The following is a 23,581-nucleotide window of genomic DNA, read 5'->3' as shown; positions in this document are numbered from 1 at the left end:
CAGCCGATCTCTCGCTCTCCGCCTCTCGCGGCCGGCCTTCCGCCGACGACGTCTCACGTTCAGCCGCACTTGCCTGTTCGTGCGTACTCTCTCGTTCACCCGCCGCGGTATATAGCTGTTTATTTTCTTCTGGCACAGCGGTCATGTACAACACGCGATTCTGACCTGTGTGAGCGCGCGCGCGCGCGTGTGTGTGTGTGCGTGTGCGTGCGTGCTGTCGTTGCACAGCGTGTCCATAAGCGCGAGTAGAAAACCCCACACTGTGCGAGATGATGTGCTCCTGGAAAATGTGTTACGGTACGCCTTGGGCACCGGCGTGTCGTTGCAACGCACTGCGACTTCAACGAGACACCATCAACACGGGAATATATCTCAACACTCCTTGTTATTCATCCGCACGCGAAGACAAGGATCGTCGACACAGTGAATCCACGGCGGTTGTTTGCACATGTGTGAGGTGTCTTCGAGCTTCTTGGTATCTTCTTACCCGTAAAGCTGATTTCGTATTTATCTACACGCTGGTACTCGTACCGCTGTCGATAATTGTTCCATAGTTTTCCAATTTTTCTTCTCTCATAAGCACAGGCAATGAAATTACCTTCTCCCGGCGGGTCCACTTGGTTCGCCTCTTTTGGTAGTGGGGGGGGGGGGGGGGGGGGCAATCTTCCGTGTGTGCGCGCGCGCGTCTTATTGCATGCGCGATGATGCGCGGGCCGTGGGGCGTGCGAACCAACCTCGGCGGTCCAGGATCCGCGTGTTCCTTTTCACGTCCAGCATTCCTATATTCAGTTTGTGTGTATACTACGGAGTATTCTATTCCGTGGTTTATACCCACGGTCTTATATACAGGTCTGGAAACCTATGCTGGAAACCCGTTCAAAAAATGGTGGGGGTGTCCTCTTATTGAAGCACCGGCCGTTTCGCCTAGTGACGACGAGTGTCGCTGCTATCGAGGGATTCAGGCTGTGTGAGAGATACGGAAACAGGTTTCAAAACCACGGACAGTCACCAAACTGTTTCCATCTCTCTCGCACAGCCTCAATCCCTCTATCGCAGCGACACTCATGGTCACTAGGCGAAACGGCCGGTGCTTCAGGACATACCCCCACCACCGGAGTTTCCAGACCCTGTATGTAAGACCGTGTTTATACCCGTCAGCCGAATATCACTATGGCCGTCGACCACCGTCGTCGTCGCCGTTAACTTTAGTTTTGGACGTTTTGGATCTTGTTCGACTTTCGTCGATCTGATTTGTTGTTCCGAGTCGTTTCGGAGTTAGTTTTTTAGTGCATCGTGCATCGGTCCGATCTGCATTAATGTTTCACACAACACGGAACGTAACAAATACCCCACAAGAAACCTTAACCGGGCCTGTAGCGGGATTCCGTAACTCTCTAGTGACGATTATCGCTATCGTTAACGCCTCCTATCGACAATTGTCGCTAGTGGTGATTCTGACCTAACCTGTCCAGCGATCCACTATCGCGTTGTTGATAACGTCGCTTTGGCAAATATGCTACGTACGGATCGCATCGTGTTATGATATGGGCCGATGTGCTGAACGACGTCGATTTCATTGAATAAGTAGATCGTCTGAATCCCTCCGCTTGCACTCCATCGATATGGTTCGTAACACTTTCATTGAAATAATATGTCCGTTATTGACGTATGAATACACGCTATCCATTACTTTCTTACAGGCACGAAATGCGGAGAAGGCTATGTAAGTAAAAAATTCGCTGACAATGATTGTTCTTCTTATTTGCACATTTGTGTGATTTTACATTTTAAAATCTTACCTGGCTAAACCTGTTTCTTCTTCAGGACAACCCTCGCAAGATGGCGAGCGGCTCAAAGTGGCGAAGGTATCAGAAAAGAGCAAGAAAGAAGACCTTACCTCGCCTCGGAATGTAGAGATTTGCGCAAGGCTGAGAAATGGCGGATGCAAATCATTAGGGAGGTTGCTAAGAAAGTGGCTCAAATTCAAAATGCCGGCCTCGGTGAATTTCGTATAAGGGACTTGAATGATGAGATCAATAAATTGCTGCGAGAGAAGCGACACTGGGAGGCACAAATTAAAGAACTCGGAGGTCCGGATTATTCGCGAGTTGGTCCGCGGATGTTGGACCACGAAGGTCGGGAGGTAAGCACTGTGGTATAAAAGTGCACTAACAATAATCAATTTTCGTTTTGAATCTATTATTTTTTTGCAATTAATCGAGTGTAATCGATTATTTTTCAAAACTCGATTAAGCGACCGATTCAATTATTTTTCCACATGACTGAATTTTCTTCTTTACTCCCATGAATGATACAATACAATATCAATTCATATGATTAAAGTGTTAGATACTATCATTGTCTTACTTACCAACCGTGGGTATCTATTTTATATCACAAGTGAAAGATAAGTGAATATTTTTAACTGAAACTCTAAACTAACGAAAAAACTTTTCTGCCATCAAGACTACATAATGAAATTTACACAACTTCGGTTACGTATGTTCCGTTTAAAAAAAACATGAAACATTCGAATAACCGATTAATTTTTACTGATCAAATCGAATTGCGCTCAAATTATTTTTAGCTCAGTGGGCATTGCTATTGTGTAGAAATAATTTGTTTTTTTGGCACGTTATGAAATATGTGAATGATTACCGTAGGTGCCTGGCAATCGCGGATATAAGTATTTTGGCGCGGCTAAGGAACTCCCCGGGGTTCGCGAGTTATTTGAACAGGAGCCACCACCCCCACCAAGGAAAACACGTGCCGAGCTGATGAAGGACATCGATGCAGACTATTATGGGTATAGGGATGACGATGACGGTATTCTGCTACCACTGGAACAACGAGCGGAGAAGGAAGCTAGGGAGAAGGCGCAAAAGGAATGGCAGGATGTTAAGAGCAACAACAAATTAAATGCCAAAGACGATGAGGTGGAACCGACATCTCAGAGGAATATACCATCACAGGCGGACATACAGGAAGCATTGCTTGCGCGAAAAAAACAAGAACTAATAGAAAAATATGCGGTTTGATCATTTCTTTTATTACAAGCCTACGGAAATATTAACAATTGCCAATTTCCTTATTCTCATCGATGTTGTGGCATTGCCATTTTCGATGTAATAATCAATCTGGAGTAAACTTTTATAAAACGCGATTTGAACAACGATTCAATTCATTGCGATACCTCATAAAACTGATAAGGTAATATATATGATATTTTGTGCAGTAGACAATTGATTAGATTTCATTGGTTAAAAATACATGCAAGCTACAGAATCTCTTGACAGGTATTAGACAAAGTGCAATTTTTTTTGCATACGACCAGATGTTACAATATCATCTGCTCTACCGCGACCTCTATGTTCCAGAAACGCTCGTAACATCGTTAAATCTGAAATCTTGTATCAGCTATACCAGTGCTATCTGCTTAGTATTTATAGTGTTTATCGTACAAGTGAATTACGAATGTGTCAAAACTTGTCAGGTTAAATTTCACATAGAAGATCTTCCACACGATGTAACTGATTTTTTCTTTTTCTTTCAATGACCTGGCGTAAATTTGTATCCGGTACTGTGAATAAAATAGCTACTTCTCGCAAATGTTACAGATAGCGTATGCGTGTAACAGGGTGGTTCTTAAAAAGGTCATTTTTTATTTCCTACCGGGTCGACCCCCAAATTCGCTTAAAATAATTCACAAATGATTACCTAATTATTTCAGATTTTCATCTCAACTTTATCCCTTGCTCGCAAGAGGGTGGAGTTCCCCATCTAACCCTTTCAGGGGCAGGCCTGGACATTTGCAAAAACGACATATATACATCATAACTATGTCGTTTTTGCGACTGTTCGGGGCTATCCCCCTATCACCTACATTGAATCTACCGAACAGATTTCGAAAAAATTTTTGTATAGGAGGGTTTCTGGGGTCACTGATTACGAATCTGTAATCAAAATATCAAAATTCCACCATGGCGGACCAAAGTACTAAAAGTCATTCGATGAGCCATATTGGATCCACCATTTTGAATTTTTAAATTTTGAGTTCAAATTCGTTATCAGTGACCAATGAAATCACCCTATACCAAGTTTTATCAACATCCGTTCGGTAGATTTAATGTGCCCCTGAAAGGGTTAAATGGGGAAATCCAACCTCTTGCAGGTACGGGTTAGAGTTGCAATGAAAAACCTGTAAAAGATGAGGGAATTATTTTTAAATTATTTGGAATCGGTTTGGGGAGTGAGCCGCTCGACAATCAAAAATGACCTTAACGAATACCCTAGCACGTATCTTTGATTATCGGACACATTGAATGCAGCAGGTTACGAATAAAAATTTTACATTATTTCACATATAATTTTCGAAATAGACGAAATTTTAAGCAGCATAGCAGTATAAAACAATCCTTAATAACAAATTAATGTACAACATTTAGATTGCTTAAATAGTGATCTTTAAATACGTGGTGTACTATCTGAGTGACTAGGAGGCACAAATAAATAGAAACAGCCGAGCATACGCCGTAGCTATCAATGGCTTGGAATTTTGGAATGTGTAACTTTCTGTAAGTAGAATTCATAGAGTATTTGTAGGTAGAATGTCATAAAAATTACCAACGGTATACATCCAAGATGGAATCAGGAACCAACTGAGACTACCATTATTTTGTGTCTTCCGTGTGCAAGTGTATAATACGAAAATTAGGCTCTCAAACGTGTACACGAGTTTAAGTCATTAGTATTATAGCATTATTCCTGCATCGACTTTGTAGTCGTCCGTCAGTCGCCTGCCTAAAGAAAAGAAAAAAAAAAAAAAAAACGAACCGGCACACGGCAGTGTATCATTACTATTTGATGTAAGAAACAATACGGCCCGAATCGTCGTATACCGATGATCCCTAGAATTCGTAATTCTGCTCAAGGTCGTAACAAGGCGTGCCATCGCTGTACTTGAGCATTGAATGTTGCTTGACGAGCAATTCGCATGTCGTTCCAGTGTTGCAATTCTTCCGGTCCCGAGCTGTTTAGTCCCAGGCAAAGCCAACCTATCATCTCACGTCCCTTTCGTCCCATGCCGCCTCTGCGACGATTGTAGACGGATAAAAAGAGAGTTACGTCCCCCAATTGAAACAAGGCAACCTGTGGGCGAATGTATTTGAATATGGAACAGCAATTAACTGAAATGCATTTCATATAGGCAGTGAATGCTATGAACTGTTGAGCTTTTGAGGCAGGCACAAAATAACTACCTGAAATACAAACGTTTCCTTGTAAAGTGGATTGGGTTGCGCCCGTTTAATACCGGTTTTCGATCGACCCAATTCACAAGCGTTGCTGTCTACCAGAGCCAGTTTAACATAAGTGTCCGGCGGTCTAGCGTCATTGCCGCCGCCCCCTCGAAAATGCGACCCCTTGATTATTTCCACAGATAATCGTCCAGTAGTCCCGTTGTAGGCGAGACCAAGTAAGATCTCCGCTATGCTTCCACCTCTCATTCCGTTACCGTAAAGCGGTACCAAAGGCGGCGTAATGTACGATCGAACAGATTGTTGCGAACCCATGGAATCGCTGCGGGTCAAGCTACCACTTGTTCCCCAATCCTGCACCTATTTACGATTGTAAAAATATTTATTTTTTTTTTTCATCCTGTTTCATTTATCCAATAATTACTTGTCTGCAATGTAATGCTAAATTAGCATTTCTACTGAAGGGTTTCTTTCGAGTTTCCATCCCCTTGCCGATAGTCAGCTATATTGTACATGTACGTACGTGTGTATTTACATACATAGCCAGCTTTGTCATATCACATGAGTAATGTGGTATAAACATCAGATAAAAGTAAATTTTTACCGTGGATAAAGATTGGGGTGGGCGTTGCAAGGGTAGCCACAGTGTGGTTTCCAATTGCAGATTTATTTGGTCAAAAGAAACCCTTGCCTCTCCAAGCAATCTCTCCCTCCGTATACGCCCAGTCCACCAGTACACCCTCAGCCTGACACCCATCCCATTCACGTCTTCAGGATTAACACGATGTAGCAGAAAGCTTTCCATGTATTGCGGCGTAGTCCCTTGACGGACTCTGGTTTTGCGTCTCTGTTTCTTAGATGGCAACAAAACCAAACGAACCTGACTACCACCTATCATATTCGGATAATTCCGTCCCTGCAGCACTTGAACCTGCAACAAACAATGCCACATTACCTTTAAACCAATATGATCCGATGAGGCAATCTGACTTTATATATCTATTTTCTGATTATCGGATAATTGTCAGCGCCGTTACTAATGAGTGTCTTTATATGGCGAACAGACCGTCATTTCACGCATCGGCGCGTCGTATATCAACGCCACCTCCAAGCTGTGAATTTCCTCCGCTTGAATCGGTACAGGAGATTCCTTGTGATGATTCAAACATTGCTGCCGGTCTGCTTTATTTTCCTCTTCCCTTTTATCTTTAATGTCCATTTCTTCGGTTCCAATCGCATTGGGGGTACCCACTTCAACTACACACTAAGAAATTTGATTATAATTCACAATATGTCGGTTAATGACTCATTCTCACCGATATTACGGTGTGTAAATTTCTGTGCATGATTTCCAACCTTGTTCCAATATTTTGACGATGTGCTAGAAAAAAATGGAAGTGCGAGACAAATTCCGACGCATGATTCTCGCGGAACTGTTTTACCCAATGTGGTGTAGGATATAATGTCAACCGAATATTGGGCATACCTGTTGCCGATCCAGAAGTGATTTCTCTTCTGTACCACTGCAGCTCAATACCTTTCCAACATCTGCGTTATTTTTTAAGGAATGAATATCGTGTCAAATATAATAAAAAGTGACTGATTCAATTTCTGTGTACACTTTGTACATGCAAAGGATGAACGGGTTTTTATAGAAACAGCAATTATTAGACAAGTTAGAACTTGACTTGCCTGTTGCCCCGGGACCATCTGCTGTTATGGCAAGGCTGTCACGTGAGAGATGAGATCCAAAATTAGGCTGACGCAATGCTTCCTCCTCAGATTCTGAACTTGTCTCCACATCCGAATGGAAATCCAATGTTTTGCCTGGGTCAAAATTGAGTTGCAGTACAGGTGTGGAAGTAATACTATTTTAATTTCAGTAAGAACTTTTGAAATCTCAATCATTCTATTGCCTATTCAATGATGGGAATAGTTTTTCCTTTCTGTAATACTTTGCATTGGCAATACATTTTTTTTATTTAGTGCTCAACAATCAGACTCAATAATTGAGACAATCGGAGATGTGCGCAGCGCAAGAGAAAATCATAGAAAATCCATTTCAATGGTTACTAAATTGTTTGAGTTACCAAGATTCGTGCTGAGTTGGGATGACGAGCTGTTATTAGACTGGCAAAAAGGTACGCACACGCCACCAAAGTAAGTAGCAGGTGGGGAAGATGTGAAACACCATTTCCGTGACAAGTAAAGGAAGAGAACCAGCAGGAGAGCCCCGAATCCTGCGACAGCACCGAGAAACGCCGCTGTCTCGACCGATACTGCAAAGGCAATGAGAATTACAGTTGTAATGCATGTATAGCTGATTACATTGCTTGTGTGACGGTAAAACTGAAAGTTACATATCTGCGTGTGCATGTTACATTATAATTGAGCATGCTGATATCAGTCCATTCACTAGGGTAAATTTTTGAAACAGTAACAAGGACCAAGAATTGTAGGTAGTTGGTTGGGTTAGCGAGCGTTCCAGGAAATGTGGAAACGACTGTGCACGAATCTGGTGAAAAGCAAGACAACAGTGGACTCACCCGGCAGAAAATGGTCCGACCCAGCAAGAATCATACTCGCTCAATTCGTAATTCTATAATATGCTTTATACATTTATAAGGTAAAAAAATCTTCTGTAGGACAGAATTCATGGCTCGAGTAGCTAAGTCGTCAGGGTAGCGCTGTCGCGAAATACGGAAAACTTTTTATTTACAAACAACAGCGGTCCCGCCCCCTTAGCGACCCTGTGCGCCGGGCAACGCACACGATCACTAAATACTGATATTTATTACCATTGCACACCGCATACCTACCCTGTAAAAACGGACGCCGCAAGCGCGTGCGGTCCACCTGACGCAAATGTCAGGTTAGAGCTTACTGCGATGTAAAATAGGTTTTGTCTTGATTATTACTTTATTCGTTACTCTATACTATGCAGGGCAAGAAACAATGCGATTTCCGTTTTTATGTACTTTTAAACGATCGTATTCAACAGTTTCCTACTTGATTGATTTGAATTTTGAATTGACAGTTTTGAGCAATCTCAAAGCTACGGTTTCAGCCCGGTAGGGCGGCGCAGCGGTTTTAACTTAACTGTTGCGACCAGTTTGTCACAAGGTGAGTGTAATCTTGTGATTTGATTGGTGCCTCGTGAGCCCGCAGATTGGACCGTATGCGTATGTGACGTCGTTAGCCACTCCCCGATAATTCTAGAATTTAGTTACTAGATCCGATCGCAGAATGTAAGCACAGCTAGATGCAGTCATGGTGCCGTCTCACGTAGGTACGTACGGATCGCCGGAATCCCAGATGAATGAACGGAACGGGGTAGATTTAAATTTGTGCTATTCGGCTTCATTTGTCTGTTTAGATCATGATCTGTAGACGCAGGTCTGGAAACTCCGGCACTTTTTTGGAGTGGGGGGTGTGTAGTCTTTGGTGAAGGAAGATTTATTCAGTCCCTGTTATGACCACCAGAGTCGTTGCGATCTAGAAGCTTTGGACACCCAACACGTTGACTGAGCAATATATCATCAGTCAACGCCTAACATGACGAATTCATCTCTGCAACCCTCCGTGTAACGTGCCCTTGTGTCAGCAGCAGTGTTACCGACGCTACAGCACGACTTCAAGAATTGGCTTACATCGTAATCAGTGCAGAGGTGTAGATGAGGCAATTTTTTGAAGATTATTCGGCAAACGAGGAAGGCATTGGCACATGTCATCGGACTGGCGAATAGCCGTTCAGGAAAGAAGAAGAAGAAGAACGAAGAAGGCATAGGATTTCGTATGTAGAGGTTAGGAGTGGTAGGCATACAAATGACAGCGTGAATAGTTGGTGTTACTTTACTAGGATAGGACTGGTTTTGCGCTGAATTTTTGGTTGAATTTTACGAGAAATACTGCGAAACTGACCGTAATTCAGAAGCAGAGAGGATCGACGAATGTAGGTGGCGACTTTGCTGCGGGCAGAGGTGTACATAGTACGTTTAAGGGTACACATACACGTATAAAATGGATGGAGCACTTGGGAATGAGGTTAGTAATACTTATGAAATTAACTCAATAATAACTTTCCATCCACCATACATCGCTTCTTACAGTAATGTCGTAATGTCTTTATATGAAGTGGTGAAAAATTCTATTGTCAAGTCTGTCAATAATAACGTATTATCTACCGTTGACCGAAGGTTGCTGATATAGCCAGCCAGATAAATCGGATTTTGATGCTCGGTGCGACTAAGTGAGAGTTTTCGAGGGAAGGTTGGGTATAGAAATTTCCTGTCGATAATAGCTTGATCAATATTGTAAAACCCCTAAGTGAGACAATAAATGTAGGCTAGTAATGGCATTACCTCTGTGCCCAAGGTTACTGTTTGCTTGCTCCAAATCAATACCTGTGACTGGCTGTATTTAGCAATCTTCAATCAACGGAAGAGACGTAGCATTCTACTTGTTATCCTATACCTTGGTTCGCACCTCGTGAAGAGATGTAGACACTGACTGTTTCAACATACTGCATTTCCGTAAATCTAGACTGACTTGAAACTGCTGCTAGTAGCTAGGCCAAACCAGTGACTAAAGCCTACAGTTATGAGTTCAATCATAGATTGGTTAAGAAACCAGTTTCAGCGCTCCGCAACGACATGTTATGTCCCTGCACTGTGCTTCTTCTTTCTTCCCCGCTCTCGCACTTTCAGAGGGCTTCTGTTCGAGGTCTTTCCACCTTGTCTTTTGACTTCAATGTTGAAGACTTTCTCGTTACCACTCAATCTTGATTAGGGTTAATTGGCAAAAGATCAGCCACAGAAGTATAATTTACATGATATTAAAATCGGTTTATCTACTTGTGTACTTTGTCTTTTTTTTTGTACAAAATTCCTGGTTTTGTGTTTGTGAGACATTAAATCAAGAGTGAAACTATATATTTCAGGCACAGGGACAGCAAATAATACTGGATCCTCGTCAGTTAAGGCAAATGGAACAGCAAGAGATTCAGAAACAGCTAGCAAGCGTTCCGTCTTCTGTCCATCATTCACACCCGACTATACCGAAATTGACTACCATGGGAATGCCGTCGGTTGCCGTTGAAATACCACAAGCACCGTTGCCCAGTCTTCTCAATTTAAAGATTGCACCTCCGATCGAGATGCAGCTCTCTGGAACTCCAGAGGAGCATGGTAATAAGGCCGAAGAGGTGCGTGATGGCGACAATGAGGACCTCTGCAAAGAAGGAAGAAATGGTGTATCCGACATAGTGAGCACGACCAAGCTTCCTGTTGCTTTGGAACAGGCGCTTGCATTGAAAACTGAGAGAGCCAAGGAGCTGGGCGGTGATCTGAACGACGACCACGATAACAGCGCTCACGGCCATGCAATGTTTCAAACATCGCATCCATCTAACCCAGCTTCTGACTTACGCGACAACTTACTACCAGACTCGATTCTCTTGGAGGACTTACTTCCGGAACCAGACGCACCACGGGTTCGACAGGATGTGAGGGGAACCAAGAACCGCAAAAAGAAAAAGAAACGGAAGAAGAAGAGCAGCGATGAGAAGAATGAGGATGTAAACGAGACCAGGACGCCTGATGTCAAGGTCAGGAACATTGACGACCCGCAGATTGAGTACATCCAAGAGATCCCGAGTATCAATGACTTGGAACCAATGTATCGTCAATTTGCCAGAGTTTTTGACGCGTTCAAGCTGACGGAACCTGAAGTTCGCGGTGGCACGGGCATAGGCCAAAATGCAACAAGTGATAAGATTGAACCCATTGGCCAGTATCCACCCTTGACAAACACATTGGCAGCGGGTCCACTTAGCAAAATCCCGCCTATTGACGACTTTGACGACGACCCATCCCAGCAGAATCAGCATAATCAGCAGGGTGGAGGCCAGGGCACCGGAGAAGGAGGCACACCGCGTCTTTCTAAACGCAAACTGAAGAGGCTAACGCGCCTGAGTGTGGCTGAACTGAAGCAACTCGTCGGGCGTCCAGATGTTGTAGAGATGCACGACGTCACAGCGCGGGACCCCAAACTTTTGGTGCAGCTGAAAGCTCATCGAAATACGGTACCTGTGCCAAGACACTGGTGCTTCAAGCGCAAGTACCTACAGGGTAAACGAGGCATCGAAAAGCCTCCTTTCGATTTGCCTGATTTTATCAAGCGTACCGGTATTACGGAAATGCGAGCGAGCCTTCAGGAACGGGATGACACACGCACCTTAAAGGCGAAAATGCGAGAACGGGCAAGGCCGAAACTTGGCAAAATAGACATTGACTACCAGAAACTTCATGACGCATTTTTCAAGTGGCAGACAAAGCCCCGTATGACTATACACGGCGATCTCTACTACGAAGGTAAGGAATTCGAAACGAGACTGAAGGAAAAGAAGCCCGGTGAATTATCCGACGAGTTACGAACAGCTCTGGGAATGCCGGTTGGTCCGAACTGTCATAAGGTACCGCCACCTTGGTTGATCGCTATGCAACGTTATGGCCCTCCGCCGAGTTATCCAAACCTCAAGATTCCTGGTCTGAACGCGCCTATACCCGAGGGATGCGCATTCGGTTATCACGCTGGCGGATGGGGTAAGCCACCCGTCGACGAGACGGGCCGCCCGTTGTACGGAGACGTATTCGGTGTTGCCAGGGCGCCAGGGGTCGATGCGATGGACGAAGAAGTTGATCGCGGTATGTGGGGTGAGCCGGAATCAGAGTCGTCGGGTGAGGACGAAGACGAGGACGACGCCGAGGAGGGTAATGAGGGTGACGGGATTGAAGGAAAAGAGGGCGATGCCGGAGATGCAAGTGGCTTGGTTACACCCGGTGCCGAAGGCTTAGTCACACCGAGCGGTATTGCGTCAATTCCGGCGGGGTTAGAAACACCCGAAACCATTGAGCTCAGAAAGAAGAAGATTGAGAGCGAAATGGAGGGCGGGGACACGCCTGCGCTATACCAAGTTTTGCAGGAGCGTCGCGCAGAGGGACTTGGGGCAAGCATGATGGGAAGTACCCATGTGTACGATATGACTGGTGCAGTCGGAGGTCAGGCACCCCCCTCCGTCATCGCAGCTGCTCGTAGATCTGGGGCCGTTGGAACAAGCGCATCGGGTGCCGGCGGAGGTGGTCTAGGAACAGCGGGTGTCGGCGGTAGTACATCTGCCGAAGGTAAAGGTGACAGGGACGCAGCTGTTGAATTGGCGCTTGATCCAAGCGAGCTGGACCTTGATTCAGAGGCAATGGCTTCACGTTACGAAGAGACAATGAGATCGCGCCAGGCTCACCTGCGACGCGAGGACTTGTCCGATATGCTTCAAGATCATGTACAAAGGCAAAAGGTGATATTCTGAATTTTTAGTAGAAATTATTGTAAATCACAAATTATTGTCATTTTACTGTACCGGGAGATTATCTATTCGATCTATTACGATAATTTGCGTTGCCAGTGCTGTCCTTCCAGTTATAAGCCAATTGCACGTGTTGTGTAACCAACACAAATAAGCGTACCCTTTTAAAGATAATCGCCAGGTATGCTCAGTCGCGGTGCATACGTTACTTTCAAGTGACTCAAAGCTCACACCTAATACGTTATTGTTGCAGAGCAAGAGAAAACGTCAGCAGAATCAGGAGACCAAAGCATCCAAGAAGTACAAGGAATTCAAATTCTAATTGAAACCTGTCTCGTCAACGTATCCCCTAATCATATTCCAAAATTGTTCATGTGTCTACCGTATGTATGTCATTCAAGTGATTCAATACTTTCACATTATATACGAACTCTATCTGAATTATAAAATGAATGTGATCATTTATATCACTTTGCCCACCATTACGTGGGCTACATTATAATTGGCCAAAACTGTATGCATACACCCGGTATGTCCCTGTACGCCATTCGGCTTGTGCAGGGCAAGAGAGGCAATAGATTTGTGAAAGTGATTGGGCGCCTGCAGCCTGGCTTAGGATGTTCAATAGAAATCCGCGCGAATGCATAAAAAACAAGGAAAACTGCAGAATACCTTACCCAGATGTAGCTGGGCCGAGTTCAAACCTCAGCTTGCTGACTCAGCCCCCGACTGACAATTGTTAAGAGTTTTCGCGCAGGTCCTCATAGTCGTGCTGGGGATTTGAACTCAATTCCTCCCGATTCACAGTCTCACACACCTGTGCGCGACACTACTCCGGCCGGTAGTACATACATACATCATACGTAATTTTATACAGTTGTGTAAAATCCCCTTTTTCACCACGAAGAATTACTGAATTTCATGCAACAACAACAGTGCAGGGGTTTAAGACCGATGTGGTTCGAGCTTGTGCGTAATTTAAAACTAGCTAAAAAATAACGCAGGTTGTACTGAAATACGTATCTCTAATATTATATTATCAATACAATAATACTTTGGTTGGTGCACTTGTATGTACTGCATACTGTACTGTAACATGACATTATGAATCCTATACATGTTGCTTAATCTGAGAATGGTCGATTTTCCACACACTGTACGTCACCAGGAGACGCGAAATATGATAAAGAAGTAGCATCAGACAAGGTAACGTCATTGCGATTACAAATCTGCTAATCGCACTACCAATGTCCATCCAGCTACCTCGGGGTGTAACCGTATGCATGACTTGCAGTGTTAGACAATCGGCAAGGAGGATTGTCGTCATGAAAAGGTTCGACGGTGCAAGGGTCCTGATACCACACCCAACAACCAATAGTGGAATGCTGGTCTTCAGGACGATCAGAGTACACATGGTGAATGGCGAGAATACTGTAAGAAAATGTCTTGTCCATGTTGGGTCGAACGAACTAATGCTTGCTATGTTTCCAGTACCAAAGAACCCCAGTAGCACGTACAGCATCTGAGTCCGAATGAATAATAACATAACATGTAAGAAAAAAGAGTATCTAAGGTTCCGACATATCTTGCATGCACAATCTGATAGGTGCAGATAGTGCTTGAGCTGAATATAAGATTACCAATGATGTGTACAAAGCTTGAAGCAACTTTAAATTTTACTCGCACCTCATACAGCAGGTAAAAGGATACAAAAAATCCAGCCACCAAAAAGTCTTTCACGCTGATGGTTTCCTTCTTCTTGAATCCCCACATTTTACAACGTTTGTCAGTAGTCATAGGCCAACAAAGAAGATGACCCGTCAACGCGATAAGGAAGAGTGGCTCATACGATACGGAGAGTAAGGCAAGGGTTGGTAAAAATGCCAAACTTACTCCAAATATTCTACCCTTGACTTCAACCGGATAAGCGCATATGCACAACGGCGTAGAGATTAATATTAGCCAGGACAAGAGGCTTCGACCATCCACGAGTCCCGAAGATATTAAGGCTGTTGTTGTAAGTCTTACACCTTCCACGGCCTTCAGAGAAATATTCATGTGACGATCGTCGGCGGTAATCACTGTCATTCCTCCAATAACCAAGGCCAGCAAGCTGTTGAAGAAATACTTGCATTACTTTCGTGACACATGGTCACGTGCGTCATATACCATAAGTCGGTACGTAATGTAATACTTGAAACATTACATTACCACTTAATGCTCAAAGTGGATAAGGTAAAATTCTTCCTCATCTTTCTATGACTATCAGACAGGACAAAGATCAAGCAAAGGGAATTGTCTGACAGATTCTTACACAAGATGTGTCTGTGTGTCGGGGCCTACGGTCGGTAGTAGCGGAAAGGCGGCCAAAACGATTGTTGTCCAGGGAAGAAAACGATCCGCGTCCTTGAAGAGAACACCCTGTATCACGCACATACACAGAGTCGCTGCTCCGAATATCCACCTCATCGTTAAACCAAAGGACATAATCGACGTCAGAGAAATCGTACAACCTATCCAATACCATCCGCCACGGAACGATGGACAAGGGTTAGCGCTGAAACTTCGAGTGGCAAGCCATGAAGAAAGCAGTGCCAATAATGCATACCCTTGCAAACGCCATCCACTTGTACCTGAAACTTTCGATTATTTAACAAACTTGTCCGCTGCAAAAGTGCTGTAAAAAATTCGGCAGTCAAGTAACTAGGGCCGCTTACCTCTGTGCACAATAAAGAGAAGGATTGAGGTGCACACGAACAGGACATCCCAGAGTAATACCAATTTTGGGCGATTCTCATCGAGCGAGATGTTAGTGATTTTGAGAAAGAGCAGCATGATCCATCCCAGCCATGAAATTGTCAAATAAAACATGAGCCGACCTCTGTGATACTCGCGAAAATAAACAAGAGATTCCTTGGCAAGCGACATTAGTCCTTTTCCTTCGTTTATCGCTTCCATTGTCTTGCCAGCTGTCAAGAGATACTCGGCTCGGTGAATTCCCTGAGAAAGACTTGTTTCCCTTAGGTGTGGCTCGCTATCGGATCCGTGACTGAGCACTCGGTTTCCCCTCACCTGGTGTTTCAGTTGTTTGAGATTGGCTATTAAAGCACCCGCTGTATACGCTGCATTCTCATCTCTCAGATACTTCATGGGTAAAACACCCTATGGAAGAAATTGAACATTGGTCCTCAAAGTGCTCTCTCTTTTGATACCTAACTTGCACCACTTGCATGATCTTCGTACACCAGATCGCAAGAACATCGGTCCTCAAAGTACTTTCTCTTTTAGTTTCTAACTACCAACACTTGCACGATTTTCTTACATCAGATCGCAAGAATTCATCAACAGTGCACAAGGGTAATGAAAAATATCTCATTCCCCTCGCGCACATAATATTAATAAGATAAAGACCAACCTCGTTGTTGACCGGAATTGGAATTCCTAGTAGAGATGATATTAATGGCGCGATGTCTGCCTGTTCCACGTCTACTTGTTTCTTGAGTGAATTTACACCGGAACCCCAGACAACTAGAGGGGTTTCGGTCTCGTCCAGAGAACCGCTTCCGTGAGAACCCCAGTCTGTCATTCCATGATCAGATGTAAAAACATACGCCGTGCGATTGTCACCATAGTGCTCTTCGACCGTCCGAACAAGTCTCTCAATCTCCCGATCGACATAAGTCACACATCCACGATACTCCCTAAAATATTACACGCAGGTTCACAGGTCAGACAGAGGCACAGCTGTACTATATTGTTTCAAATAAACAATCGTTCTGATTATGACTCTATAGTACTCTACTGATCCTGAAACATGAGCTCGAAAAGTATTCCACGAATACAAATGTGAGGACGATCCTGCATAATATAAATTGCGTTTAACACATTGATGGAGTTCCAATGTAGTAATCGTATTAAATACAAGGAATCATGTTATTTCAGATGGGATGGATCATTACCTGGAATATGGTTTATTTGCATGGCCAGCCGTATCACAACCAAGAAGATGGAGAAATAAGATGATACGATCCAAATATTTAGTCTCTGGTTCGTTATCCGTTAACCATTGGTAAACCTCTTTAAATACCCATGAATCTAAACGAATTATGCCTTCCGAATTCCCATCAAAATCCTGCCAGTTGGCAGGATAGCTTTTCCCCTGCACTTTATCTCCACTTCCTGCCGGTCAAAAGAAACTTCAGGGTTTCAGGTCAGAGTAGAAACTAGTATATATCCGATATGCTGCTAACCTTTGACAAACATAGGTATGATGTCGGGGCTACCCCAAGCCCATGTTTGGTGGCTCCGATTAAACACAGAATCAAAGTCCACAGGGTTCTCTTTCCAACCCTTAAAGAGTGCACTAGGATCCTCATACAAACCAGCAGCGAGCGCCACGTGCCCAGGTCGAGATTCTGTTGGCATTCTGGTCCTCGAAACTCCCCATGTACCTCGTTCAGTCATTATCCTACTGTGGTTTCTCTTGTTTATTTACTTATTTCACCGTATTCCATTTTCTTTAGTAATATACCCATGCACATCTCTGAATAGTTGCTGTAAACTCGTGGAAGAATTGAACAGAGAAGGAAGGGTAAACTGTGAATATAATTACATCAGGTATGGCGGTGGGTCCTCGATAAAGGTACGGAATCTCAGCCCGTCGGCTACAAATAATACCAATCTCTTTGCCGGCGGAGCCGAAGGCAATTGTATTGGCGGTAGACCTTTCAGCACGGGGGAATGAAAATTGACATCCAAAACGCCCCAAAGGATGGCCACGTGCATAAGAGATCCCCAAATCCAAAATAAATATCCCATAGTTAATCTGGCTGAAGGTCTTCTCTAGATTTCTATTACATTTGAATATAAAAATTCATTAATGATTCATTAATGAATTCAAGGTCATGCATGCCTTAGGTGACAAAACTCTGTGAAATCTCGTGCTTCTAAGTTTATGTACGAGTCCCGTCAACGTCTTTCAAATAATCCATCTCAGCCTTGCTATCTCGGACTTTGCTCTTCTCGTATCTTCGGCACAATGAAATTCACGTTTGCATAAGTTATAAAATATGAATTTCTACTTCTCTTGTTTTCTAATCCTGTGTAATTGACCGTCGGGTTGACAATACTGTGAAATTCTGAGGAACCTGTTAAAGAGCATACGTCAGGTGCGCAAGCACCCAATAATTGTTTCCTATTTTTTCCTCTCTTTTTTTACGGTATGGCTATTTCCATCAATTTGATTTTATTGGCTGATCGAATCGAAACAAGTTCAAATTTTCGTTTGCTCGTCAGGTTCATCGGGCCGATCGGGGCCGAAAGTGAATTATCATACCAACGCGTGTTTGAGGTTATGCTGGTTTAAGATAGGTTATTGACAGTTTCCTTCGATTGAAAACGACGCAATGCACAAGAAGAATTCGAAATGTGCTGTTTTTTCACATAGAAAATGTGAACATTAATTAGAATGTCACTAGTAACGTATGTGTACAATCGATATATGCATGCACGTATACGTCGCCCGCTCCGACTTCCTGAGAGATTAACCAATCATACGAATGGGTTGTGAGAGAAAACCCCTGATTGTACTTTCTCATATACGCACGCACACATTCACATAAATGATTTTACGCCTACGCAACTGCAGTGTAACAAGACCGGCAACTGGCTATATTTAATTCGATAGAACGAAAGTCTTGAACGATTATTACAGAACTTTGTACAATTGCCCCATATTACGGAAATTGACTCATGGCCAGTGTTTCGTCAACGATGTGTAATCAGCGGTCATGTCGGTCATGTTATTGATCTTACCGTATTATACCAAAATGTAACAGCCAAGTATGTATGATACCCGAACGCTATACTTTAGTTGGCGGCGTTGGCACGCTTCCCTAGTAAGAACAAACCAAAAAATAGGAATAATTTATCACATGATGGTACATACGTAGGTGGTTGTGTCGATTATAGGGTGCAAAATTCAATATTTGTTAAATCTGAATCTGTATAATGAAACAAGCGTCATTCGATCTCTCCTTAACCTAAGCAGTCCCATCAATAACTTACTGCCCTGTTAGTATAGTTTATTCAGAATACATTTTAATGGTTCGTCACATTCTAGGACTAACCTACACGAACAACAATAATCGGAACTAAACTCATCTACAAATGTAACAAGGATGACCCAATTTATGTTGGTGAGAAATAGATATTGTCTTGCACCACTGGAGCGATGCCTACTCGAAAAATGCAAGAAGCTATGCGGAAATCGAATCTATCACGGCAATGTAGAAAAATCAAATGGCAATCGTTTATCTGCCAAACGGCAAACTCTATCCCGCACAGTGTTGCGAGAGCGTATAATACGCGACATACGTCTTACAAAGGAACGAATGGAAGAAGTTATAGAACGGGAAAACATCTGGACGATACCAAACTTTCTTTGCATAGGTCGTATATTGACATCGCCATACCTGGGATACCTGATTGTATCCCAAGATTACCAGGTGATTTTTTACCTTTACTCGATTCATTCTATAACCGCAAAGTAATTGCGTTTGAATACAACACTTCCAATCAGTGGTTGGTCCTGACTTCTTAGGTTGCGCTCTGGCTGCTTGGAATAGCAGGAGTTACAGATTTGGCCGATGGATGGATAGCTCGAACTTGGGCATCTCAAGCATCAAAGTTGGGAAGTTTTTTGGATCCCATAGCAGACAAGTTACTGATAGGCACGCTCTTCCTGTCTCTTACCTGGACCGGACTTATTCCCGCGCAACTGACCTGCTTAGTCGTTGCCAGAGATATCCTTTTGGTAATCGGTGCCTCTTTCATCAGATATCGATCACTGCCTATGCCCGTAAGTTAATACCCAATACTCAACTTTTCTCACCGCAACTCGCATCTTCCCAGCATGAACCGAAACAATTTTGCTGCTTACCGAATAGCAATGACATGTATTCTCCAAGCAATATAAATTATTACAAGTATTTGGTGAATGACGATATTTTGCGTTACTTACAGAGAACTTTGGTGAAATATTTTGACCCAACGTACGCCTCAGTGCAGCTAGCGCCGACGTTGGCTAGCAAACTAAATACCGGAGTACAATTGTGCCTGGTCGGTAGTACCTTAGCTGCTCCAGTTTTTCATTTCGTTGATCACCCTCTGTTGCAAGGCCTTTGCTACCTGACAGCCGTCACAACCCTAGCTGGAGGCCTCAGTTACCTGGTATCAAAAGATACGTACAAGTTTCTTCGTAAGAGGAAGATCAACCCTCCATCATCACCTTCATGACACTACTAGTTGACTCGAGCGTAACCACATCACAAAGACCAAATTTGCAATCATTCTGTGCATTCCGCATGTGAGAAGCGTATCTGTGAACCACAGTCTGACTGCCGGCTCAATGGCTCATCAGCAGTCAATGTGTAAGTCATCATCAACTGATTGATATTCGATCTGGACACTACAGTGATAGTATCCTGGTACAACGATTGATGCAAATTCTATTCTCGCTAGTTTGTTACGTTCCCATTTGTCACAATAAAGTGTATAACAGTTACAGCCATGTTTACAGGTGGATAGTAACTAAACTGGTTGAGATCCAAGTCAATCTTCGTCCGCTTTCCTATTGACGAAATCGATCACGGTATAACCGGATGTAATATCAATTGTACCAATCACATTCTACTGCATAAATTTGACGCCGAATCGACCCAGCAGGTGACATGAAAGTCGTTTTCTTCCTGTCATTTTCTGTTTGCTGTTATACCTAAGGGACGAGATAGCTAAGCTGGACATTTTCTAATGGCTGGATAGGCATTCTAATAAAAGCTGTGATATCCGAACTGAACCGGCAATCCTGTGCCGTGATGGTAGTAACGTGCAATTTGACTACAAACAACGGACCTGGCTTACCGGCAGGTGTCTTGATGAACGCTCGTGGAACGTTAGTTCAACTAATAATTAAATTTAGGTGAAAACATGAATGATTAGGTTTTGTACGATTTACATTTTTTATCCTGTATGAAGAAAATTCAGCAGAGACAGTTACTTCTTAGCAGGGAGAGAAGATATTGAATGGTCTATCCATTCAGAGTCATATATGTTTATGAGATTTTTTATTATCCTACGTGAACCTGGCTACAATTTGATTTCCTCCACGGAGAATTATAATTACAAACAGAAATTTCTGAGCTGTTGAAATGGAGGAAAAACAGATAAATGTCTGTGCAACTACATCAATATCCGGCGATGTAGTCGTCAGTTTTGTACATTTCATACGCACATTCTTCCTTATGACTTGGATCAAATAACAATCCGATGTAGTCAATTTCCAAGTTAAACGGCCCTGTCACCTTGTCAGCTGCGGTAATTCCGAAGCTAACTACATTGTGCAGGGGTAATGGCTCTTGGTGGTCTTGGATTCTTCCTTTGCTGGCCATGAAGAATTTTGAAAAAGGTATTTTCACATACTGCCAATAAGGTCCACCTCTTGTGTAGAGTGCATAGTGATAGACATCATTCCAAGTTATATCAAAGTATCCAGCTGTCGATATGTTGAGCATGTAGGATCTACCGTCCCCTCTAACCCGCATTACCAGATGATTATAGGGATGCCAGTCATAGTAACCTTCTCGTTTGAAGGACTTGCGAGCACGTAGAGTATTAATGTTGCAATATCCTGCCTTTTTGATGTTTCCTGTTTTTGGTACACGTTTGTCCAAGTATCCAGAAAACAGCCCTCTGCCAGACTTGGTCAATTGCAGGCTTCGCGTGGATAGGAAAAGCGAAAAAAAATCGTTATTGAAATTCTCAAAGGATTTTCTCGTGTCGAGGAATAGCATTCCAACGTGTCGTAACTGTACTGCAGTGATTATAGTTTAGATATTTATGCGATTTGGGGCCGGATTCATGAAACTAGGCTGCAATATTTGAGGTCCTTGTTTCACGAATCGTGGGCCTGAATGCAAATTTCTCATAATCACCTGCAATTTGAGTAACCTTCCTCATAGTCACTATCGGCGGTGACAAACCATTGGTCGAGTGACTTTTTGTCACCGTTGAACCGCCAAGCGAGGTCAATTTCGTCCTTTCGATATATCAACAACGGATCACTTTCCAAGTGTTCAATTACCTCACGTTTGAAGAGTTTAAACTCGTCCCCGAGTATACGAAAGCCATTACGAATGTGCCAGAGGTCGTTTCGTTTTTCGGATGAGCTTTTTGCTGCGACTCGCGGATAACCTGATTTGCGATCTTGTTCCCAAAACCGACGTACTTGTATCCCAACGTGTTCACATCTGGTGACTGTTGCCACCATCCGTGGAATCCTGAAGTACATCACTACTGATGATACGCGCCGTGCAACATACTCCACCGTAATTCACTTGCCGATACTGTCTGTGATAATAAACGAACGCCTAGTAATATCTTTCCCGTGCCACTTCGTTGCATCGCCAGTAATAAATACATGTGACAATGGACACAGGGGCTGCCTGCTACGTACATACGTGCATACATACGTGTTGGCGTTGGCGGGGGGGGGGGGGGGGGGGGGGGGGGCGGCGGCTTCTGTTGTGTATGCAGCAAACGAAAGTACGTTCGTTTCTACAATGGGTTTCTACTTCGCAGCAATTTTGATGCATGTATGTACAGCAAGATCCATGTGTGTTTGTACACCATTAATCATTGACCAATCAGAAAATTTTAGCAGCTGCCGCATTCGGTTGTTTGCTGCACGTGAAAAAGCAGCGTAAGGGTGCTATTTCACGAGCAGTAAAAAGCAGCAGTGGTTTAGTAACTTACTAGTTTTCACTAGCATCAGTCTGCTAATTTTACGCAGCAGCAGCACTGCTCATGAAATAGGTCGTGGCTTCTTGTGGTCTTGTGGCTTGTCGCTCGAGAAACCGAACTGCGAGCAGCAGAAACTTGCACCGGAAGTGATAGGGGAAAACTGCTGCTGCTTTTTACTGCTCGTAAAATAACACCATAATTCTTCATCTTTCTATAATTGCCAATAGTTTGATTTGATAGCACGGAAAAGTACGAAGGAGACAATTAAAACTGCGATAAAACTTGTCCCCAGTTTTGAGGTAACCTTAGTGGTATGTGCTCTGAGGAGGTAACGTAAGAAGAATTGTCTGATCGCAATTTGAGCGCCTCTTACGGAAAAAAGGGAAATTTTCGCTACAAAATGTAAAAAAAGAAGGATGCTGATCGTAACCTATTAAGGGTGTATTCCGAAATATACTTCCGGTACTGCCGACCGTGACGTCACGCAGTCAACTGCGAACTGCGTACCGTTTTTACTTCGAGTTGCCAGCCGCAATAAAATCGGAACGCTACACCGAGGACGCGGCCATCTCTCAAGTAGTGCAGCTGCCTCACATCCCCGACCGCAGTAGTCGCGGTCAACAACATCACAAATTTCATGACGTCACTGAGTGGCGGCAGTAAGCTGTCGCGCGATTTCGGAACGTGGTTGCCAGTACTTGCAGTACTGTCAGTATATTTCGGAATACACCCTATGAAACGAGGACGCCTCTGAGATTAAAGGAAGCCTTCATCAAGGCGTCCTTTATCCTTGAAATAAGGAGAGACTATGAATACGGGTATATATACAGGCGTTTAAATCGCACCCTGACAAGGTCCCTAGATTATACCAGGTCAAGACACGCGTGTTCCAGTTTTTCTCACTATAACGTGGGCAAAAATTTCTAGGCGCGTTCGCCCAAAAGTATCTTATAGCGTTTTCCACCGGGGTTTACTTAACATTACTGCATTTACCAGTTTTGACCAATCTTGCTCGATTTTTTGAGTTTAAGCATTAACGAGTTGCGCCCATACACCCGTATTCATAGTAACTCCTTATCTCAAGGATAAAGGACGCCTTGATGAAGGCTTCCTTGAATCTCAGAGGCGTCCTCGTTTCATAGTCACAACTTGGCTCTCCCTTCCAGAA

General features: G+C 43.6%; 6 protein-coding genes across 14 annotated transcripts; 3 read left to right on the top strand and 3 right to left on the bottom strand.

The window, feature by feature from the left end:
* The first annotated feature begins 721 nt into the window (after positions 1 to 721).
* Positions 722 to 3,172, top strand: LOC124223812 (pre-mRNA-splicing factor ISY1 homolog). Its single transcript, XM_046636111.2, has 4 exons — positions 722 to 1,625; positions 1,701 to 1,723; positions 1,825 to 2,143; positions 2,664 to 3,172. Exons 1-4 carry the CDS (start codon positions 1,623 to 1,625, stop codon positions 3,036 to 3,038), a joined length of 720 nt encoding a protein of 239 aa, XP_046492067.1. The 5' UTR covers positions 722 to 1,622; the 3' UTR covers positions 3,039 to 3,172.
* A 685-nt stretch (positions 3,173 to 3,857) lies between these two features.
* Positions 3,858 to 8,038, bottom strand: Syt14 (Synaptotagmin 14). The gene is made up of 8 exons (XM_046636072.2): positions 7,802 to 8,038; positions 7,346 to 7,534; positions 6,948 to 7,082; positions 6,742 to 6,803; positions 6,322 to 6,519; positions 5,860 to 6,186; positions 5,259 to 5,615; positions 3,858 to 5,148 (listed from the first exon to the last, which is right to left on the bottom strand). Exons 1-8 carry the CDS (start codon positions 7,833 to 7,835, stop codon positions 4,927 to 4,929), a joined length of 1,524 nt encoding a protein of 507 aa, XP_046492028.1. The 5' UTR covers positions 7,836 to 8,038; the 3' UTR covers positions 3,858 to 4,926.
* Positions 8,039 to 8,529: 491 nt separating this feature from the next.
* On the top strand, positions 8,530 to 14,137 carry Sf3b2 (splicing factor 3B subunit 2). 2 transcript variants are annotated; one of them, XM_046636415.2, is made up of 5 exons: positions 8,530 to 8,544; positions 8,632 to 9,048; positions 9,115 to 9,299; positions 10,195 to 12,606; positions 12,869 to 14,137. In XM_046636415.2, exons 3-5 carry the CDS (start codon positions 9,276 to 9,278, stop codon positions 12,935 to 12,937), a joined length of 2,505 nt encoding a protein of 834 aa, XP_046492371.1. In that variant the 5' UTR covers positions 8,530 to 8,544; positions 8,632 to 9,048; positions 9,115 to 9,275; the 3' UTR covers positions 12,938 to 14,137. The 2 variants fall into 2 exon arrangements, with proteins under 2 accessions (XP_046492371.1, XP_046492370.1); XM_046636414.2 differs by having other exon boundaries at positions 8,632 to 9,299.
* Positions 13,524 to 18,222, bottom strand: LOC124223964 (Phosphatidylinositol glycan anchor biosynthesis class N). 3 transcript variants are annotated; one of them, XM_046636411.2, is made up of 9 exons: positions 17,951 to 18,222; positions 17,228 to 17,465; positions 16,866 to 17,086; positions 16,575 to 16,794; positions 16,031 to 16,316; positions 15,333 to 15,777; positions 14,930 to 15,254; positions 14,302 to 14,728; positions 13,524 to 14,137 (listed from the first exon to the last, which is right to left on the bottom strand). In XM_046636411.2, the coding sequence occupies exons 2-9, from the start codon at positions 17,431 to 17,433 to the stop codon at positions 13,727 to 13,729; spliced, it is 2,541 nt and encodes an 846-aa protein (XP_046492367.1). In that variant the 5' UTR covers positions 17,434 to 17,465; positions 17,951 to 18,222; the 3' UTR covers positions 13,524 to 13,726. The 3 variants fall into 3 exon arrangements, with proteins under 3 accessions (XP_046492367.1, XP_046492368.1, XP_046492369.1); XM_046636412.2 differs by having other exon boundaries at positions 14,930 to 15,248; positions 17,228 to 18,220; XM_046636413.2 differs by having other exon boundaries at positions 14,326 to 14,728; positions 17,228 to 18,219.
* Positions 18,223 to 18,245: 23 nt separating this feature from the next.
* On the top strand, positions 18,246 to 21,068 carry CLS (cardiolipin synthase). 6 transcript variants are annotated; one of them, XM_046636419.2, is made up of 4 exons: positions 18,246 to 18,512; positions 18,737 to 19,121; positions 19,217 to 19,474; positions 19,639 to 20,179. In XM_046636419.2, exons 2-4 carry the CDS (start codon positions 18,795 to 18,797, stop codon positions 19,909 to 19,911), a joined length of 858 nt encoding a protein of 285 aa, XP_046492375.1. In that variant the 5' UTR covers positions 18,246 to 18,512; positions 18,737 to 18,794; the 3' UTR covers positions 19,912 to 20,179. The 6 variants fall into 6 exon arrangements, 5 of the variants coding, with proteins under 5 accessions (XP_046492375.1, XP_046492374.1, XP_046492376.1 ...); XM_046636418.2 differs by having other exon boundaries at positions 18,247 to 18,456; XM_046636420.2 differs by having other exon boundaries at positions 18,477 to 18,554.
* On the bottom strand, positions 20,722 to 22,144 carry CIA30 (complex I intermediate-associated protein 30). Its single transcript, XM_046636416.2, has 2 exons — positions 21,606 to 22,144; positions 20,722 to 21,387 (listed from the first exon to the last, which is right to left on the bottom strand). Exons 1-2 carry the CDS (start codon positions 21,959 to 21,961, stop codon positions 20,859 to 20,861), a joined length of 885 nt encoding a protein of 294 aa, XP_046492372.1. The 5' UTR covers positions 21,962 to 22,144; the 3' UTR covers positions 20,722 to 20,858.
* Between the last annotated feature and the right edge of the window lie 1,437 nt (positions 22,145 to 23,581).

The sequence above is a fragment of the Neodiprion pinetum genome, chromosome 7 (assembly GCF_021155775.2).
Source record: "Neodiprion pinetum isolate iyNeoPine1 chromosome 7, iyNeoPine1.2, whole genome shotgun sequence".
Lineage (NCBI taxonomy): Eukaryota > Metazoa > Arthropoda > Insecta > Hymenoptera > Diprionidae > Neodiprion > Neodiprion pinetum.
The sequence above is the reverse complement of the archived record's forward strand: the minus strand, read 5'-3'. Positions and strand labels throughout refer to the sequence as shown.

What these genes read in the sequence shown, in the direction of transcription:
- LOC124223812 (XM_046636111.2), top strand. An exon ending in CGAAATGCGGAGAAGGCTAT is followed by an intron (nt 1,724 to 1,824) that starts GTAAGTAAAAAA and finishes TTTCTTCTTCAG; the next exon opens with GACAACCCTCGCAAGATGGC. An exon ending in TGGACCACGAAGGTCGGGAG is followed by an intron (nt 2,144 to 2,663) that starts GTAAGCACTGTG and finishes TGATTACCGTAG; the next exon opens with GTGCCTGGCAATCGCGGATA.
- Syt14 (XM_046636072.2), bottom strand. Translation starts at nt 7,835, where the DNA reads ATGATTCTTGCTGGGTCGGACCATTTTCTGCCGG. An exon ending in AGATGGTCCCGGGGCAACAG is followed by an intron (nt 6,804 to 6,947) that starts GCAAGTCAAGTT and finishes AAAATAACGCAG; the next exon opens with ATGTTGGAAAGGTATTGAGC. An exon ending in CACTTCTGGATCGGCAACAG is followed by an intron (nt 6,520 to 6,741) that starts GTATGCCCAATA and finishes CAAATTTCTTAG; the next exon opens with TGTGTAGTTGAAGTGGGTAC.
- Sf3b2 (XM_046636415.2), top strand. Translation starts at nt 9,276, where the DNA reads ATGGATGGAGCACTTGGGAATGAG. An exon ending in ATGGAGCACTTGGGAATGAG is followed by an intron (nt 9,300 to 10,194) that starts GTTAGTAATACT and finishes TATATATTTCAG; the next exon opens with GCACAGGGACAGCAAATAAT. An exon ending in ATCATGTACAAAGGCAAAAG is followed by an intron (nt 12,607 to 12,868) that starts GTGATATTCTGA and finishes TTATTGTTGCAG; the next exon opens with AGCAAGAGAAAACGTCAGCA.
- LOC124223964 (XM_046636411.2), bottom strand. Translation starts at nt 17,433, where the DNA reads ATGGGATATTTATTTTGGATTTGGGGATCTCTTATGCACGTGGCCATC. An exon ending in CATACCTATGTTTGTCAAAG is followed by an intron (nt 16,795 to 16,865) that starts GTTAGCAGCATA and finishes TTTGACCGGCAG; the next exon opens with GAAGTGGAGATAAAGTGCAG. An exon ending in GCAAATAAACCATATTCCAG is followed by an intron (nt 16,317 to 16,574) that starts GTAATGATCCAT and finishes GTAATATTTTAG; the next exon opens with GGAGTATCGTGGATGTGTGA.
- CLS (XM_046636419.2), top strand. Translation starts at nt 18,795, where the DNA reads ATGACCCAATTTATGTTGGTGAGAAATAGATATTGTCTTGCACCACTG. An exon ending in TTGTATCCCAAGATTACCAG is followed by an intron (nt 19,122 to 19,216) that starts GTGATTTTTTAC and finishes CTGACTTCTTAG; the next exon opens with GTTGCGCTCTGGCTGCTTGG. An exon ending in ATCGATCACTGCCTATGCCC is followed by an intron (nt 19,475 to 19,638) that starts GTAAGTTAATAC and finishes CGTTACTTACAG; the next exon opens with AGAACTTTGGTGAAATATTT.
- CIA30 (XM_046636416.2), bottom strand. Translation starts at nt 21,961, where the DNA reads ATGTACTTCAGGATTCCACGGATGGTGGCAACAGTCACCAGATGTGAA. An exon ending in GAAGGTTACTCAAATTGCAG is followed by an intron (nt 21,388 to 21,605) that starts GTGATTATGAGA and finishes ATCCACGCGAAG; the next exon opens with CCTGCAATTGACCAAGTCTG.